Consider the following 18,749-nt stretch of genomic DNA (forward strand, 5'->3'; position numbering starts at 1 on the left):
ACCTTTGGGGATCAGTTAAATTGGGGGATAGTCTGTGTTGGTACGTGTGAGAGAGATCCACCTTTCCAAGTTGTTGAGGTTCATCTCATACTTCTGAAGGTTTGAGGGTGCTGCCTGTTCCATACTCCCCCTACTCCTAGCCTTTTAGGGGTACAAACAATAGTAATTGGGGCCTAGTGTGGTTGTGTACGTGTGATATACATACACTTTTTTGGGATCATATTTTCTATTCCGCTATTTAATCAAAAACCTTTGGGGATCAGTTAAATTGGGGGATAGTCTGTGTTGGTACGTGTGAGAGAGATCCACCTTTCCAAGTTGTTGGGGTTCATCTCATACTTCTGAAGGTTTGAGGGTGCTGCCTGTTCCATACTCCCCCTACTCCTAGCCTTTTAGGGGTACAAACAATAGTAATTGGGGCCTAGTGTGGTTGTGTACGTGTGATATACATACACTTTTTTGGGATCATATTTTCTATTCCGCTATTTAATCAAAAACCTTTGGGGATCAGTTAAATTGGGGGATAGTCTGTGTTGGTACGTGTGAGAGAGATCCACCTTTCCAAGTTGTTGGGGTTCATCTCATACTTCTGAAGGTTTGAGGGTGCTGCCTGTTCCATACTCCCCCTACTCCTAGCCTTTTAGGGGTACAAACAATAGTAATTGGGGCCTAGTGTGGTTGTGTACGTGTGATATACATACACTTTTTTGGGATCATATTTTCTATTCCGCTATTTAATCAAAAACCTTTGGGGATCAGTTAAATTGGGGGATAGTCTGTGTTGGTACGTGTGAGAGAGATCCACCTTTCCAAGTTGTTGGGGTTCATCTCATACTTCTGAAGGTTTGAGGGTGCTGCCTGTTCCATACTCCCCCTACTCCTAGCCTTTTAGGGGTACAAACAATAGTAATTGGGGCCTAGTGTGGTTGTGTACGTGTGATATACATACACTTTTTTGGGATCATATTTTCTATTCCGCTATTTAATCAAAAACCTTTGGGGATCAGTTAAATTGGGGGATAGTCTGTGTTGGTACGTGTGAGAGAGATCCACCTTTCCAAGTTGTTGGGGTTCATCTCATACTTCTGAAGGTTTGAGGGTGCTGCCTGTTCCATACTCCCCCTACTCCTAGCCTTTTAGGGGTACAAACAATAGTAATTGGGGCCTAGTGTGGTTGTGTACGTGTGATATACATACACTTTTTTGGGATCATATTTTCTATTCCGCTATTTAATCAAAAACCTTTGGGGATCAGTTAAATTGGGGGATAGTCTGTGTTGGTACGTGTGAGAGAGATCCACCTTTCCAAGTTGTTGAGGTTCATCTCATACTTCTGAAGGTTTGAGGGTGCTGCCTGTTCCATACTCCCCCTACTCCTAGCCTTTTAGGGGTACAAACAATAGTAATTGGGGCCTAGTGTGGTTGTGTACGTGTGATATACATACACTTTTTTGGGATCATATTTTCTATTCCGCTATTTAATCAAAAACCTTTGGGGATCAGTTAAATTGGGGGATAGTCTGTGTTGGTACGTGTGAGAGAGATCCACCTTTCCAAGTTGTTGGGGTTCATCTCATACTTCTGAAGGTTTGAGGGTGCTGCCTGTTCCATACTCCCCCTACTCCTAGCCTTTTAGGGGTACAAACAATAGTAATTGGGGCCTAGTGTGGTTGTGTACGTGTGATATACATACACTTTTTTGGGATCATATTTTCTATTCCGCTATTTAATCAAAAACCTTTGGGGATCAGTTAAATTGGGGGATAGTCTGTGTTGGTACGTGTGAGAGAGATCCACCTTTCCAAGTTGTTGAGGTTCATCTCATACTTCTGAAGGTTTGAGGGTGCTGCCTGTTCCATACTCCCCCTACTCCTAGCCTTTTAGGGGTACAAACAATAGTAATTGGGGCCTAGTGTGGTTGTGTACGTGTGATATACATACACTTTTTTGGGATCATATTTTCTATTCCGCTATTTAATCAAAAACCTTTGGGGATCAGTTAAATTGGGGGATAGTCTGTGTTGGTACGTGTGAGAGAGATCCACCTTTCCAAGTTGTTGGGGTTCATCTCATACTTCTGAAGGTTTGAGGGTGCTGCCTGTTCCATACTCCCCCTACTCCTAGCCTTTTAGGGGTACAAACAATAGTAATTGGGGCCTAGTGTGGTTGTGTACGTGTGATATACATACACTTTTTTGGGATCATATTTTCTATTCCGCTATTTAATCAAAAACCTTTGGGGATCAGTTAAATTGGGGGATAGTCTGTGTTGGTACGTGTGAGAGAGATCCACCTTTCCAAGTTGTTGGGGTTCATCTCATACTTCTGAAGGTTTGAGGGTGCTGCCTGTTCCATACTCCCCCTACTCCTAGCCTTTTAGGGGTACAAACAATAGTAATTGGGGCCTAGTGTGGTTGTGTACGTGTGATATACATACACTTTTTTGGGATCATATTTTCTATTCCGCTATTTAATCAAAAACCTTTGGGGATCAGTTAAATTGGGGGATAGTCTGTGTTGGTACGTGTGAGAGAGATCCACCTTTCCAAGTTGTTGGGGTTCATCTCATACTTCTGAAGGTTTGAGGGTGCTGCCTGTTCCATACTCCCCCTACTCCTAGCCTTTTAGGGGTACAAACAATAGTAATTGGGGCCTAGTGTGGTTGTGTACGTGTGATATACATACACTTTTTTGGGATCATATTTTCTATTCCGCTATTTAATCAAAAACCTTTGGGGATCAGTTAAATTGGGGGATAGTCTGTGTTGGTACGTGTGAGAGAGATCCACCTTTCCAAGTTGTTGAGGTTCATCTCATACTTCTGAAGGTTTGAGGGTGCTGCCTGTTCCATACTCCCCCTACTCCTAGCCTTTTAGGGGTACAAACAATAGTAATTGGGGCCTAGTGTGGTTGTGTACGTGTGATATACATACACTTTTTTGGGATCATATTTTCTATTCCGCTATTTAATCAAAAACCTTTGGGGATCAGTTAAATTGGGGGATAGTCTGTGTTGGTACGTGTGAGAGAGATCCACCTTTCCAAGTTGTTGGGGTTCATCTCATACTTCTGAAGGTTTGAGGGTGCTGCCTGTTCCATACTCCCCCTACTCCTAGCCTTTTAGGGGTACAAACAATAGTAATTGGGGCCTAGTGTGGTTGTGTACGTGTGATATACATACACTTTTTTGGGATCATATTTTCTATTCCGCTATTTAATCAAAAACCTTTGGGGATCAGTTAAATTGGGGGATAGTCTGTGTTGGTACGTGTGAGAGAGATCCACCTTTCCAAGTTGTTGGGGTTCATCTCATACTTCTGAAGGTTTGAGGGTGCTGCCTGTTCCATACTCCCCCTACTCCTAGCCTTTTAGGGGTACAAACAATAGTAATTGGGGCCTAGTGTGGTTGTGTACGTGTGATATACATACACTTTTTTGGGATCATATTTTCTATTCCGCTATTTAATCAAAAACCTTTGGGGATCAGTTAAATTGGGGGATAGTCTGTGTTGGTACGTGTGAGAGAGATCCACCTTTCCAAGTTGTTGGGGTTCATCTCATACTTCTGAAGGTTTGAGGGTGCTGCCTGTTCCATACTCCCCCTACTCCTAGCCTTTTAGGGGTACAAACAATAGTAATTGGGGCCTAGTGTGGTTGTGTACGTGTGATATACATACACTTTTTTGGGATCATATTTTCTATTCCGCTATTTAATCAAAAACCTTTGGGGATCAGTTAAATTGGGGGATAGTCTGTGTTGGTACGTGTGAGAGAGATCCACCTTTCCAAGTTGTTGGGGTTCATCTCATACTTCTGAAGGTTTGAGGGTGCTGCCTGTTCCATACCCCCCCTACTCCTCATCTAGCCTTTTAGGGGTACAAACAATAGTAATTGGGGCCTAGTGTGGTTGTGTACGTGCGAGATACATACACTTTTTTTGATCATATTTCCTATTCCGCTATTCAATAAAAACCTTTGAGGATCAATTGAATTGCGGGATAGTCTGTGTCGGTACGTGTGAGAGAGATCCACCTTTCCAAGTTGTTGGGGTTCATCTCATACTTCTGAAGGTTTGAGGGTGCTGCCTGTTCCATACCCCCCCTACTCCTCATCTAGCCTTTTAGGGGTACAAACAATAGTAATTGGGGCCTAGTGTGGTTGTGTACGTGCGAGATACATACACTTTTTTTGATCATATTTCCTATTCCGCTATTCAATAAAAACCTTTGAGGATCAATTGAATTGCGGGATAGTCTGTGTCGGTACGTGTGAGAGAGATCCACCTTTCCAAGTTGTTGGGGTTCATCTCATACTTCTGAAGGTTTGAGGGTGCTGCCTGTTCCATACCCCCCCTACTCCTCATCTAGCCTTTTAGGGGTACAAACAATAGTAATTGGGGCCTAGTGTGGTTGTGTACGTGCGAGATACATACACTTTTTTTGATCATATTTCCTATTCCGCTATTCAATAAAAACCTTTGAGGATCAATTGAATTGCGGGATAGTCTGTGTCGGTACGTGTGAGAGAGATCCACCTTTCCAAGTTGTTGGGGTTCATCTCATACTTCTGAAGGTTTGAGGGTGCTGCCTGTTCCATACCCCCCCTACTCCTCATCTAGCCTTTTAGGGGTACAAACAATAGTAATTGGGGCCTAGTGTGGTTGTGTACGTGCGAGATACATACACTTTTTTTGATCATATTTCCTATTCCGCTATTCAATAAAAACCTTTGAGGATCAATTGAATTGCGGGATAGTCTGTGTCAGTACGTGTGAGAGAGATCCACCTTTCCAAGTTGTTGGGGTTCATCTCATACTTCTGAAGGTTTGAGGGTGCTGCCTGTTCCATACCCCCCCTACTCCTCATCTAGCCTTTTAGGGGTACAAACAATAGTAATTGGGGCCTAGTGTGGTTGTGTACGTGCGAGATACATACACTTTTTTTGATCATATTTCCTATTCCGCTATTCAATAAAAACCTTTGAGGATCAATTGAATTGCGGGATAGTCTGTGTCGGTACGTGTGAGAGAGATCCACCTTTCCAAGTTGTTGGGGTTCATCTCATACTTCTGAAGGTTTGAGGGTGCTGCCTGTTCCATACCCCCCCTACTCCTCATCTAGCCTTTTAGGGGTACAAACAATAGTAATTGGGGCCTAGTGTGGTTGTGTACGTGCGAGATACATACACTTTTTTTGATCATATTTCCTATTCCGCTATTCAATAAAAACCTTTGAGGATCAATTGAATTGCGGGATAGTCTGTGTCGGTACGTGTGAGAGAGATCCACCTTTCCAAGTTGTTGGGGTTCATCTCATACTTCTGAAGGTTTGAGGGTGCTGCCTGTTCCATACTCCCCCTACTCCTCATCTAGCCTTTTAGGGGTACAAACAATAGTAATTGGGGCCTAGTGTGGTTGTGTACGTGTGATATACATACACTTTTTTTGGATCATATTTTCTATTCCGCTATTCAATAAAAACCTTTCTAGGGCAAGATCTTAAATTACAGAAATATGAGGAGACCGTCAAATAAGGGCCGTGGCCTGGGTCGTGGTGCTGCTGGTAGAGCTCCTGTTGCAAGGAGAGGACATGGTCGATCTGTGCCAGCTACACGCACAAGTGAAACACCTTCCTCAAGTGTGAGTAGGCGACAGAACCTGCATCAGTATTTGGTAGGGCATCAAACGCCCCTAGAAGTGATGAGGCCAGAACAAGTTGAGGCGATAGTAGATTGGTTTGCTGCTGACAGTGCCTCCAGTTCCTTCACATTGTCTCCCACCCAGTCTACTGCAGAAAGGTCAGAGTTGGCACCTGCAGCCAATGTCCAACCGTCTTTCACCTCACCCCCTTGCAAATCAGGCCAGCAGTCTGAGCCCCAAGCCATACAGCAGTCTCTTATTCTTTTTGAGGACTCTGTCAGCAGGGTTTCCCAGGGCCATCCACCTAGCCCTGCCCCAGAAGTGGAAGAGATTGAGTGCAGCGATGCCCAACCACTTATTTCTCAAGATGAGTACATGCAAGGATCATCGCAGCACGTCTCCGATGATGACGAAACGCAGGTGCCAACTGCTGCGGCGTTCAGCATTGTGGAGACCGACAAGGAGGGCAGGGGTGAAGACTGGGTGGAAGATGATGTGGAGGACGATGAGGTCCTCGACCCCACATGGAATGAACGTCATGCAGGTGAACTGAGTAGTTTGGAGGAAGAGGCGGTGGTCGCACAGAGCCACCAGCACAGCAGAAGAGGGAGCAGGGTGCAGAAGCGGAGCGGCCGTGCCCTAGACACTACGCCCGCTACTGCCCAACGCAGCAAGGGAACGAGCGCACCAAAGTCAGCTCAAAGGAGTTCTCTAGCGTGGAAGTTCTTTAGAAAATGTGCTGATGACAGGACACGAGTGGTTTGCACCCTGTGCAATCAGAGCTTGAAGCGAGGCATGAACCTTCTCAACCTGAGCACAACCTGCATGATCAGGCATCTAAGTGCAAAGCACGAGCTGCAGTGGAGTACACACCTTCAAAACCAAGAAACGTCTCTGGCTCATCCTGCTTCCTCTTCTGCTGCAGTCTCGGCCGCTCCAGCCACATCTGTAGTGATACCGGCACCTGCCACCCCGCAAACAGACGATCTGTCAGCAACACCACCACCTGGGTCACCAACAACCATCTCCACAATGTCCCGTGGAAGCGTTCAGCTTTCCATCTCCCAAACACTTGAGAGGAAGAGGAAGTACCCCCCTACCCACCCGCGATCCCTGGCCCTGAATGCCAGCATTTCAAAATTATTGGCCTTTGAAATGCTGTCATTCCGTCTGGTGGAGACGCACAGTTTTAAAAACCTTATGTCGGTGGCTGTCCCACAGTACGTCGTGCCCAGCCGCCACTACTTTTCCAGGCAAGCCATCCCTTCCCTGCACAACCAAGTGGGGGAAAAAATCAGGTGTGCACTGCGCAACGCCATCTGTGCCAAGGTCCACCTAACTACGGATACGTGGACCAGTAAGCACGGTCAGGGGCGTTATATCTCCCTAACGGCACACTGGGTAAATGCAGTGGCGGATGGGCCTGAGGCGGATAGCAATTTGGCGCATGTCCTTCCACCACCGAGGATTGCAGGGCGCTTCAGTTTGCCTCCTGTTCCTAACTCCTCCTACTCCGCTTCCTCATCCTCTACCGCCTCCTCATCCGGACAGCGTAACACCTTCACCACCAACTTCAGCACGGCCAGGGGTAAACGACAGCAGGCAGTTTTACAACTTGCCTGTTTGGGGGACAAACCACACACCGCGCAGGAGTTGTGGAGGAGCATGGAACAGCAGACAAATGAGTGGTTGCTGCCAGCGAGCCTCAAGCCCGGCCTGGTGGTGTGCGATAACGGGCGAAATCTCATAGCAGCTCTGGGCCTAGCCGGTTTGACGCACATCCCTTGCCTGGCGCATGTGCTGAATTTGGTGGTGCAGAGGTTCCTTAAAAACTACCCCGATATGTCAGAGCTGCTGCAGAAAGTGCGGGCCGTTTGTGCGCACTTTCGGCGTTCTCACCCTGCTGCTGCTCGCCTGGCAGCGCTGCAGCGTAACTTCGGCCTTCCCGCTCACCGCCTCATATGTGACGTGCCCACAAGGTGGAACTCCACCTTGCACATGCTGGAAAGACTGTGCGAGCAGCAGCAGGCCATAGTGGAGTTTCAGCTGCAGCACGCACGCGTGAGTCGCTCTGCGGAACAGCACCACTTCACCACCAATAACTGGGCCTCCATGCGAGACCTGTGTGCCTTGTTGCGCTGTTTTGAGTACTCCACCAACATGGCCAGTGGCAATGACGCCGTTCTCAGCTTAACTATGCCACTTCTATGCCTCCTTGAAAAAACAATTCGGGCGATGATGGAAGAGGATGTGGCACAGGATGAGGAGGAGGAGGAGGATGAAGAGGTAACATTTCCAAGGCTTTCAGGGCAGTCATTCGCAAGGGGCTCCGAGGGTGGGTTCCTGCACACGCAAACGCCAGGGACGCAATTGTCCAGCAGGGGCACAGTTCTGGAGGATGAGGAGGATGAGGAGGAGGAGGAGCTGGAGGAGGAGATGGAACCATGTTCACAGCAGGGTGGCACCCAGGCCAGCTCATGGCCATCACTGGTGCATGGCTGGGGGGATACAGAGGACACGGACCATACACCTCCCACAGAGGACAGCCTTTCGTTGCCTCTGGGCAGCCTGGCACACATGAGCGATTACATGCTGCAGTGTCTCCACAACGACCGCCGAGTTGCCCACATTCTAACTTGTGCTGATTACTGGGTGGCCACGCTGCTGGATCCCCGTTACAAGGACAACGTACCGTCCTTAATTCACTCACTGGAGCGCGATCGCAAGATGCGCGAGTACAAGCGCACGCTGGTAGACGCCATGCTGCTGGCATTCCCATCTGACAGCGGGGCCACAGTGGAAGCACAAGGCAGAGGAGGAGGAGGAGGAGGTCGCCAACGCAACCAGGGCACGGCCAGCACCTCAGAAGGCAGGGTTAGCATGGCCGAAATGTGGAAAAGCTTTGTCAGCACGCCACAACAAACAGCAGCACCAGCAGCTCAGATGGAACGTCTTAGCAGGAGGCAGCATTTTACCAACATGGTGGAGCAGTATGTGTGCACACGCCTACATGTAGTGAATGACGGGTCTGCCCCCTTCAACTTCTGGGTCTCCAAATTGGGCACATGGCCTGAGCTTGCCCTTTACGCCTTGGAGGTGCTGGCGTGCCCTGCAGCCAGTGTATTATCTGAACGGGTATTTAGCACGGCTGGGGGCGTTATAACAGACAAGCGCAGCCGCCTGTCCAGAGACAATGTGGACAAGCTCACGTTCATTAAAATGAACCAGGCATGGATCCCACGGGACTTTTCCGTACCTTATGCAGAATAGCAATGGATACCGACCTTACCCACCCATTGTTCCATTTTTGCTCTTTCTCACTCTTTTGGGGTGTACCCTCATTTAAAATTTGTGAAAAGAAGCAGTGTTGGCTACCTCGTCCTCCTCCTCAGGGCCAGATTAATGTAGGGGCTATTGGAGCTGCAGCTCCAGGCCCCTACCTTTTATATAGGCCCCGGGTTGGCCATATTCACTGTTACCGCTCTTCTGTCACTTGTAAACACAGAAGTCTGGCTTCTATGCTCGCTTCCCCAGGCAGCACCCTCAGAACCTCCCCACACAGCGTGAAGGCCGGACAAGGAGGGACAGTTGGCGATGCATGGATGTGTTTATGGGCTTCAGAGACAGCATCCCATGTTGAATTAGGCATGCATGGCTGCACCCTTCCTCCTCTGGGTGCATGGCAAGGCACGGCCCTAAGGCCCTTCAAAATCCTCAGCACCAAGCCCATGATGCTGTTAATCCGGCCCTGGTCCTCCTCCACCGCCGCTTCCACCTACACCGCCCATAGGTGTGCGCAGCCTATTGCATTAAGGTGTGCACCCCAAAGTTGAAATACACATGCATGTGTTTGCCAGCAGGGAGAGTAATGTATCGGGGCCATGTACCTGTAGGCAAGGAGAAATAGAGCAGAGCAGGTCCCAGGGAGATCTTTCCCATCTCCTCACTGGCAATGCTATGTGCCCTAGGTGATTAGGGTGTGCCCAGGCACACCCAGCACACCCTGTGCGCACGCCTATGTCACCGCCACATCCACCACCACCTCAACCTCCCTCCTACTCCATATGGGCCTCGTCCTTCAGAGATGAAGAAGAACATTGTTTTATTTTTCTGTTTTTTTTTGTTGTTTTAAGTTATTTCCCTATCCACATTTGTTTGCAGAGCACTTGCCATGCTCTTAATTACGTTTTGCTGCCATTTGCAGCACTCTAGCCCTTTCCTTTGGTGTTTTAGAGCCATTTTAGTGCCTTAAAGTTCGGGTCCCCATTGACTTCAATGGGGTTCGGTGTCCGGGAAAAGTTCGGTAAAAGTCCGGGACACGGACCCGGACTTTTTTTTAAAGTTCGGCCGAACCCGTCGAACACGGACATCTAGGTGTCCGCTCAACCCTAGTTAGGATTAGAGTTACATTTTAAGGTTGGGGAAAAGGTCAAGTGTTAGGGTTAAGGGCTATAGTTAGGGTTAGAGTTAGGGTTAGCAGCAATTCTTAGGGTTAGAAAGCATTCAGTGGTGGCATCACTTGGTGTAAAATAAGGTATGTAATGAAAGCAATATTGTAATATCTCAAAATTCCATTAACGTGTTGATGATGAAACAGCGGTGGGAATAACCTGGAAAGGCAAACTATAAGCAAATGAATTTTCAGCTTTGAAGCTGTGTACAGAATAATAGAAAAAAAAAATTATTAAGGTCAATATCTAGTTTAATATTTCCCTGCTTTTATATTTTCTTCCAGAGGAAAAGAAAAATGAAACACTCAGTTGGCATATTCTCCAGATCTGACAAACGTGATTACGCCTGGCTGGTGACACTTTTATCATCGAGTGACTTCAGTGATTGCATTCAGGATGTGAGGTCCACCGTCATATCCAATAGCGGTTTTCAGCAGTTTATTGATGATGCATCTCAGAGCTCTTTGGGGATCATATATCACACCAAGAATAGAGGGCGAATCAACATCACCGATATACCCGGATCACTCTATGATGAGGAACTGGACAACCTGAATCAGTTACTTGGTAAAGGATATATCGACAGATGAACAGAAAGAGAAATTGACTGATAAATATATAGATTAAAGGAGAGGAGAGGAGAGGAGGAGAGGATATAAATAATTCTAGAGGAGAGGAGAGAGAATGAGAGGAGGAAGATATTACTCTAAAGCCGGGGTGTTAAACTCAATTTCTTCTCAAGCAGCATCAGCATTATTATTGCCCTCAAAGGGCCGGTTGTATCTGTAAGACTATATAAATTTATGCAGGGCTTTTTTTCCCAGAGAATAGTTGAAGGAATCCAACCATCCCCCCCTCCTCTGAAACTCATTGAATGGTGGGTGTGGCCAATCACACAGTGTATGGATCTTAAAAGGGCAATAAATACCAGGAGTGCATTATGTGCAGGGTGCAGAGATGCACTGTGTACTGAGTGTAGGGTTCAGGGGTGCGCTATGTACAGACTGCAGTTTTAGGGATGCCCTATGCAGGAGTGTGCTATATACAGAGTGCAGGGTTTAGGGGTGTGCTATGTACAGAGTGCAGACTTCAGCGGTGCACTGTGTACAAGGTGCGGGATTAAGGAGTGCACTACATACAGAGTGTGGGGTTTAGCTTTGTGCTATGTACACAGTGCAGAGTTCAGGGGTGTGCTGTGTACAGAGTGTGGGGTTGAGGAGTGAACTACATACAGAGTGCAGGGTTTAGGGGTGTGCTATGTACAGAGTTCAGGGATGCGTTGCGTACAGAGTACAGGGCTGAGGAGTGCACTACATACAGAGTGCGGGATTAGGGGTGTGCTATGTGCAGAGTGTAGAGTTTAGGGATGTGCTGTGTACAGAGTGCAGAGATCAGGGGTGCTCTGTGTATAGAGTGCAGGGTTGAGGAGTGCGCTACCTACAGAGTGCGGAGTTTAGGGATGTGCTGTGTACAGAGTGCAGAGATCAGGGGTGCTCTGTGTATAGAGTGCAGGGTTGAGGACTGCGCTACATACAGAGTGCGGAGTTTAGGGGTGTATAATGTACAGAGTGCGTAGTTTAGTAATGTGCTGTGTACAGAGTGCAGAGTTCAGGGGTGGACTGTGTACAGAGTGCAGAGTTTAGGGTTGGACTGTGTACAGAGTTCAGGGTTTAGGAGTGCGCTACATACAGAGTGTGGGGTTAAGGGGTGTGCTGTGTACAGAGTGCAGGGTTCAGGGATGCGCTTTGTACAGAGTGCAGAGTACAGGGATGCACTGTGTACAGAGTGCAGAGTTCAGGGGTGGACTGTGTACAGAGTGCAGAGTTTAGGAGTGGACTGTGTATAGAGTTCAGGGTTTAAGAGTGCACTACATACAGAGTGTGGGGTTTAGGGGTGTGCTGTGTACAGAGTGCAGGGTTCAGGGATGCGCTGTGTACAGAGTGCAGAGTTCAGGGATGCACTGCGTACAGAGTGCAGAGTTTAGGGTTGGACTGTGTACAGAGTTCAGGGTTTAGGAGTGCGCTACATACAGAGTGTGGGGTTAAGGGGTGTGCTGTGTACAGAGTGCAGGGTTCAGGGATGCGCTGTGTACAGAGTGCAGAGTTCAGGGGTAGACTGTGTATAGAGTTCAGGGTTTAAGAGTGCACTACATACAGAGTGTGGAGTTTAGGGGTGTGTAATGTACAGAGTGCATAGTTTAGTAATGTTCTGTGTACAGAGTGCAGGGTTCAGGGATGTGCTTTGTACAGAGTGCAGAGTACAGGGATGCACTGTGTACAGAGTGCAGGGTTCAGGGATGCGCTGTGTACAGAGTGCAGAGTTCAGGGATGCACTGCGTACAGAGTGCAGAGTTCAGGGGTGGACTGTGTACAGAGTGCAGAGTTTAGGAGTGGACTGTGTATAGAGTTCAGGGTTTAAGAGTGCACTACATACAGAGTGTGGGGTTTAGGGGTGTGCTGTGTACAGAGTGCAGGGTTCAGGGATACGCTGTGTACAGAGTGCAGAGTTCAGGGATGCACTGCGTACAGAGTGCAGAGTTTAGGGTTGGACTGTGTACAGAGTTCAGGGTTTAGGAGTGCGCTACATACAGAGTGTGGGGTTAAGGGGTGTGATGTGTACAGTGTGCAGGGTTCAGGGATGCGCTGTGTACAGAGTGCAGAGTTCAGGGGTAGACTGTGTATAGAGTTCAGGGTTTAATAGTGCACTACATACAGAGTGTGGGGTTTAGGGGTGTGCTATGTACAGAGTGCAGAGTTCAGGGGTGCGCTGTGTACAGATTGCAGAGTTGAGAAGTGCACTACATACAGAGTGCAGGGTTTAGGGGTGTGCTATGTACAGAGTGCAGAGTTCCGAGGTGCGCTGTGTACGGAGTGCAGAGTTGAGGAGTGCGCTACATACAGAGTGTAGGGTTTAGGGGTGTGCTATGCACAGTGCAAAGGGTTCAGCTTTCAGGAAGATCATTGGTTGGCATCTGTGCACCCGGGCACGGATGGGGATCACAGTGCAGCTTACCATGTGATATTTCATTCCACACTACAGCTGTATCTGCATCTCCCTTGTCCAATGAGTCTCAATCTCCCATAAATGCAGGGCAGGTAGGGATCTGTGGGAGCCACAGAGAGAAAAGCTGTCCTTGCAAACACAGAACATTTCTGTGTTTGCAAGTTACAGTAGTGAGCTGGCAGTGGAGGGCAAGAGCCAGAGCCCTGGGTGTGAGGGCCACATTAAAAGGCCTGGTGGGCCAGATTTGGCCCGTGGGCCTTGTGTTTCACACATGTACTCTATAGGGAGGCAAGGAGAGGAGAGAAGATGAGAGGGAAGATAAACATAGAAAAAAGATGAGTGGAGGGATGGAGAGGAAAAGAAGAAAGAGTAGGGATGAAGAGAAAAAGAAGGAAGAGGAGGGATGAAGAGAAAAAGAAGGAAGAGAAGGGATGAAAAGGACAGGATGGAAGGCATGGAGTAATGGAGGGGAGAAGATGAGAGAATGTGACTAATATGAGTGAAACTTGTGTGCATCCACAGGGAGAGACAATGTAATTGTGGTTGTTGATGATGTGGAGGACAGCAGCCATAAGGAGAAGATTCGGATCCTGGAGTGTCAGCCCACTATTGAGAAATTGGCCTGTGATTTGCTTCTCATTTCAGAAACTGATAAAAAAAACACTAAAACCCTTATGACAAAACTGAAAAATTTGACACCTTTCCATTCTACTTCAGGTATGAAAAATATTTAAAAAAAAAAAAAAACTTTTTTTGCAAAACATATAAAAATAGCTAAATATAATACAACTTTTTTAAGTGCATATTGTATAAAAATCAATGTAGCACTACTCCCTTGGGAGTTTCTGATTACGGGTTCCACTGGGTTACCATTAGCAACAATGAGACAGTTCAACATTTTCCCAAGTGTTTTAGCTCAGTCAGGAAACAGTCCAGTAGCTTTGGTTTTTTGTATTTTATTTAGAAGGGAATGAGTGGGATACTCCAACTTAATGTAACTATGCACAATTGGCTGGGACGACTTGAAAGGTGCTGAATAACGCTGAGTAACGCTGAGTAATGCTAGTCGTGGCTAGGCTGCTGCTTCACTTTGCCCTTATCTGTGAAGTAGAATTAAAGCGGAGTTCCACCTTGGGACATTTTTTTAATAAAAATACCCCCGGGACAGTCAAGGCTAGTGCATTCCACAATGGATAGCCTCTGAACTGTCCCGGGTTGCACTTACCTGTAAGAAGAAATACTTACCTTGAAAATGTATTGTCCAGCGCTGCTATCTCAGGTGTGGGCAGTTTGAAGCCAGCGCGTCCTCTTCTGCGTTCTCTTCCGTCTTCTTCGGTCCCACGATGCACTGCACCGGCCCCGCCGTCACTTCCGGTGCCGCAGCGTCATCCCTGCACAGCTTCTGGGCATGCACCGGAACTGACGTCGGGGCCGGTGCAGGTGCATTGATTCCTGGGAGCGATGACGTTCAGCTCCCAGGAATCATTGCAAAGCCAGGAAGTGACGAATCGCAGTGGCCGCCGAGGGGAGGAAGAGGAAGTAAGGTAAGTATATTTTCTTCTAAACAAGGTATGTAAAAAAAAAAAAAAAATTGCGATTATCCATTTGTTTTTCAGGTGACCCGGAGCGAGATGGAGGTAAGTTTAATTTTAGGGTGGAACTCCGCTTTAAGTGAACTTTCTGAGGTAATCTGTACTGTACTGCAGAACAACTTCAGGGTCCTTCCTGGCACCCCCTTTGTTCCTAATCTTCAGAGTCAACTACATGGCACCCCCTTTACTGTTAACTTCCTGTGTGAGCTAGCTCCTTGATCCCCTGACTTTTCTGGAGTGGTCCCCTCTCCTAGGCAGACCCTTAGGCAAATCCTCTGGTACTCACGGACACTGTTTTTCCCAAAGTCTCTGACAGCAGCTCCACTTGTCAGCACTCTGGATCCTCTGCAGCTCAGCTACACACCTGGTTCACTAGGCCGACCACCTGAATCACCTTCTTCATACCTGCAGGAGGAGAGACAGCCGTCCACCCCCTCCTGGGACTTTGTTACCACCAAAAGACGCCCTGTCACATGTCTCCTCAGCTTATATTGCCAATCACAGGATGCACTGCAGGAATGCCCACCCACTGAGACAGCCATAAACCCTGGTGTGCTACTGGCTAGGTTTCCTCCACTGAAAAGCAAGATGGGATAAATGAAGGTGTGTGAAAAACAGCCGGTCCCTAGTTTGAAATACTTACCCACCAGTCTGCTAACAAACCAAAATAAACCTGTCTAACAATATAAGTTAAAAACAGGAGTTTAGTTAACACACATTTGCAAATGCATGCGGAAGCTGCAAGGCCAACAACAAGGCATCCTGCGTCAGGTTGAGTAGTGTTATTTAGTGTTAGGTTCTGCAAGAAAACGCAGGATGCCTTGTTGTTGGCCTTGCAGCTTCCGCATGCATTTGCAAATGTGTGTTAACTAAACTCCTGTTTTTAACTTATATTGTTAGACAGGTTTATTTTGGTTTGTTAGCAGACTGGTGGGTAAGTATTTCAAACTAGGGACCGGCTGTTTTTCACACACCTTCATTTATCCCATCTTGCTTTTCAATTGACTATTCACAGGGATGGAGACACTGAGCAGTGCTCGCCAGTTCTCACATAAAGTCCCAAATTGCCCATTTCTTGTAGGTTTCCTCCACTGTCCAACAAGCTACCTCATTAGACACAGTGGGGACACTCCCTTAGACCGAATAAATCACACCTGAAAAAAACATGTGACAGGCAAAACTAAGAGATCCAGCTCCCCTGATATGCAGAAGGAGCCATTTGATGCTTTTTCCTAGCACCTACCAAGGAGGGTGCTAGATCAGTTATTGTCAAAAATTGTTAAACATGAATAAAAACAAATCTATTTATGTAGAAGTGGGAAAATAGGCTTGACCAATTGGTTCGGACTGGCCAATATCAGAAAAATGGTTACATATACAAACAACTATCATCCTTTTTGTACATTGTTACCTGTCATATGATTTGCATAGGAAAATATATAATTTTGTTTTCATACATTTACAGCGCTACTGGGAAGCAGCACCAACCAAGGTCCTGATCCTCGGTCTGGCAAACACAATCTGGAGGAGAAGCTCAAAGACACCAATAAAACAAAGTGCAAATCTGAAGATACAAGGCCACTGCATGGTGACTATGGTGGTTTTAAGTCCATGACGAAAAGTTCAATACCAATAGGCAGCCATAAGGAGTCTGAGATGCCATTAAGCACTACACAGTCCAGCAATATATACTATGAAAGTCCAAAATTACCATCCAGCATTGAGGGCTTAGAGACATGGCACAGATGTGGGACTGAGAACATCTATGCGACTGAGAACATCTATGAGGACCCTGATACCTTAATGCATAACGAACCTAACCCTAAGCCTAAAGAAAAGTCAACCATTTGGGACAGTTCTAAAAATTTTGAGATGCTGCCTGACAATGAATGTGAAAAGGATGAATTCTGTAGTAAACCTTCTAAGACAGAGATCAATTCAGAGATATCAGAGAAACTGCCTAGCAAGGGTTACCCAGCCACCCAATTGAACACTGAAACATCAAGGATACGGTACAGTTCTGGGAACGCAAAGAAACCACCCATTGATGAATTTTCAGAGATACATTTATACAATAAACCTCCTGAGAATGAGTACGTCATTCTGGGTTCTGAGTCAAAGCCTAGCTGTGATAGGTCAATGGACCTGTGTGATAATAGTGACTCATACAATAAGAGCCTTGACACACCGTTAGGGAATAAGAGTCCTAAGACACCATCTCCACATCAAAGTCCCAATAGTCAGTCCAACAATGCAAACTTTTCCGATGTCATAGATGAACTGAGAAGAAAACAAAATGAAATAAAGAACCGGCCCCGCCAACACGTCCTCCTAGATTGATAAAGAATTCTCTTTTTCTTTTTTTAAATAATATTTTTTATTCATTTTATCAAACAAGGAGTAGAGAAAAAAAATATACAAATCAAAATATTCGTACAAAAATGTAAGGGAAAAGAGATGAGCAACTTGGTGTAGCATAACATTCAATAACTATCTGTTTCCACTGGTTCCAAAGAGAGTATTTACAATGCCAATACATGTAAAGCATGAGCATTATAGTAACGAGATCTCATATAAATATGAGGCTAACTGTCTAGTATGGGGTTCCATCTTCCCGTGCACCCCTCCATTGGGAACATATTGTGCCAGGAAGAGAGGACCCCTCCACTAAAACTTATGAACTGGCTGGATTTGAATATGCTGTATCAATAAGAGTGTAGAGTAGGTTACACCAATAGCTGAGGGATATCAATTGTGATTAGTGTTGAGCGAACACGGACTGTATTATTCGGGTTCGTACCGAATAATTGGATTTTGTTACCCGAACACGGACCCGAAAACTTTACTGTATGTTCGGGTTTAAAATCTGTGTTCGGTAATTGTATTTCCTGTTTTGTATGTAATGGCGCGCTTTTAATGGCGGGCTTTCAACAGCCAATCAACAAGCGTTTGACTGGTGTGCCTTAAGCCATCCCAGCCTACTAATGTATTAGTAGCTGTGATTGGCCATCTGAAGCATGTGACCCATGTCTTTATAAGTTCGAGAGACACAGCGCGGTGCATCATTCTGCTGTAGTATTAGGGAGAGAGCACACATCATACGTGCTGGCTGCTGATTAGGGACAGACAGTGAAAAATTGTGCCCGAAAAGAATGCAGGGACAGGTCGGAGTGTAGGCAGGGAAAGTTATTTGAGCATTTTAGGGCCAGGCTGGAGAGATTAGGCAGGGACAGTCTACATCGATTTTGCTGTGTAGGGGGTGGTGCAGTGAACGATCTTTTTGAGCATTTTAGGGACAGGCTGGAGAGATTAGGCAGGGACAGTCTACATCAATTTTGCTGTGTGGGGGGAGGTGCAGTGAACAATCTTTTTGCCCTCACTTGAGCCCACTGAGGAGGAGGAGGGAGAAAAAAATCTATTTTTATCAGTCTGTTTAATCTGCTATTAAAAAATTACAAATTTAAAGGGGAATTTTTTAAGAGCACTTGCCATGCTCTTAACTACATTTTGCTGCCATTTGCAGCACTGTAGCCCTTTCCATTGGTTTTTTAGAGCCATTTTAGTGCCTGAAAGTTTGGGGTCCCCATTGACTCCAATGGGTTTCGGTGTCCAGGTAAAGTTCGGAAAAAGTCCGGGACACAGACCCGGACTTTTTTTTCAAGTTCGGCCGAACCCGCCGAACACGGACATCCAGGTGTCTGCTCAACTCTAATTGTGATATATCCAACTATTCCAAGATGAGTTGAATTTGTTATATGAGAGTGCGTTAATTGCCAGAGATTTCTCCAGTTGTTAGTTACGGTTGACAATATCTATGACCTCCGAGAGGTTAGGGGCTAGCGTGGTTTTCCATTTACGAAGTATAAGGGATCTAGAAGCTAGGAGGATGAGTAGGACCATCTGCCTATACACATGCCGGGTATTTGTCATTTGTCAATACCTATATTCAGTAAAGCTAGCTCTTTGCTAGGTGGGAACAATAGGCCTGTACAAGACGAGATACATTGGAAAACCCGGTTCCAGAAGCTGGTGAGGGAAGAACAGTCCAAGAATTGGCTTTTTCTG

At 46.5% G+C, this 18,749-nt stretch overlaps 1 protein-coding gene across 1 annotated transcript in view; it reads left to right on the plus strand.

Moving 5' to 3' along the window:
- Window positions 1-18,749, plus strand: part of LOC309557628 (uncharacterized protein) — a gene marked incomplete at its 3' end in the record, with an annotated part of 126,498 nt that overhangs the window by 14,575 nt on the left and 93,174 nt on the right. The window contains 3 exon segments of the mRNA XM_082260419.1: window positions 10,374-10,656; window positions 13,615-13,809; window positions 16,150-16,923. Of these exon segments, the coding sequence (XP_082116545.1) occupies window positions 10,386-10,656; window positions 13,615-13,809; window positions 16,150-16,923 (1,240 nt within the window). The 5' untranslated portion in view covers window positions 10,374-10,385.

Source organism: Pelophylax lessonae (assembly GCF_965119305.1).
Source record: "Pelophylax lessonae genome assembly, chromosome: 6".
Taxonomy (NCBI): domain Eukaryota; kingdom Metazoa; phylum Chordata; class Amphibia; order Anura; family Ranidae; genus Pelophylax; species Pelophylax lessonae.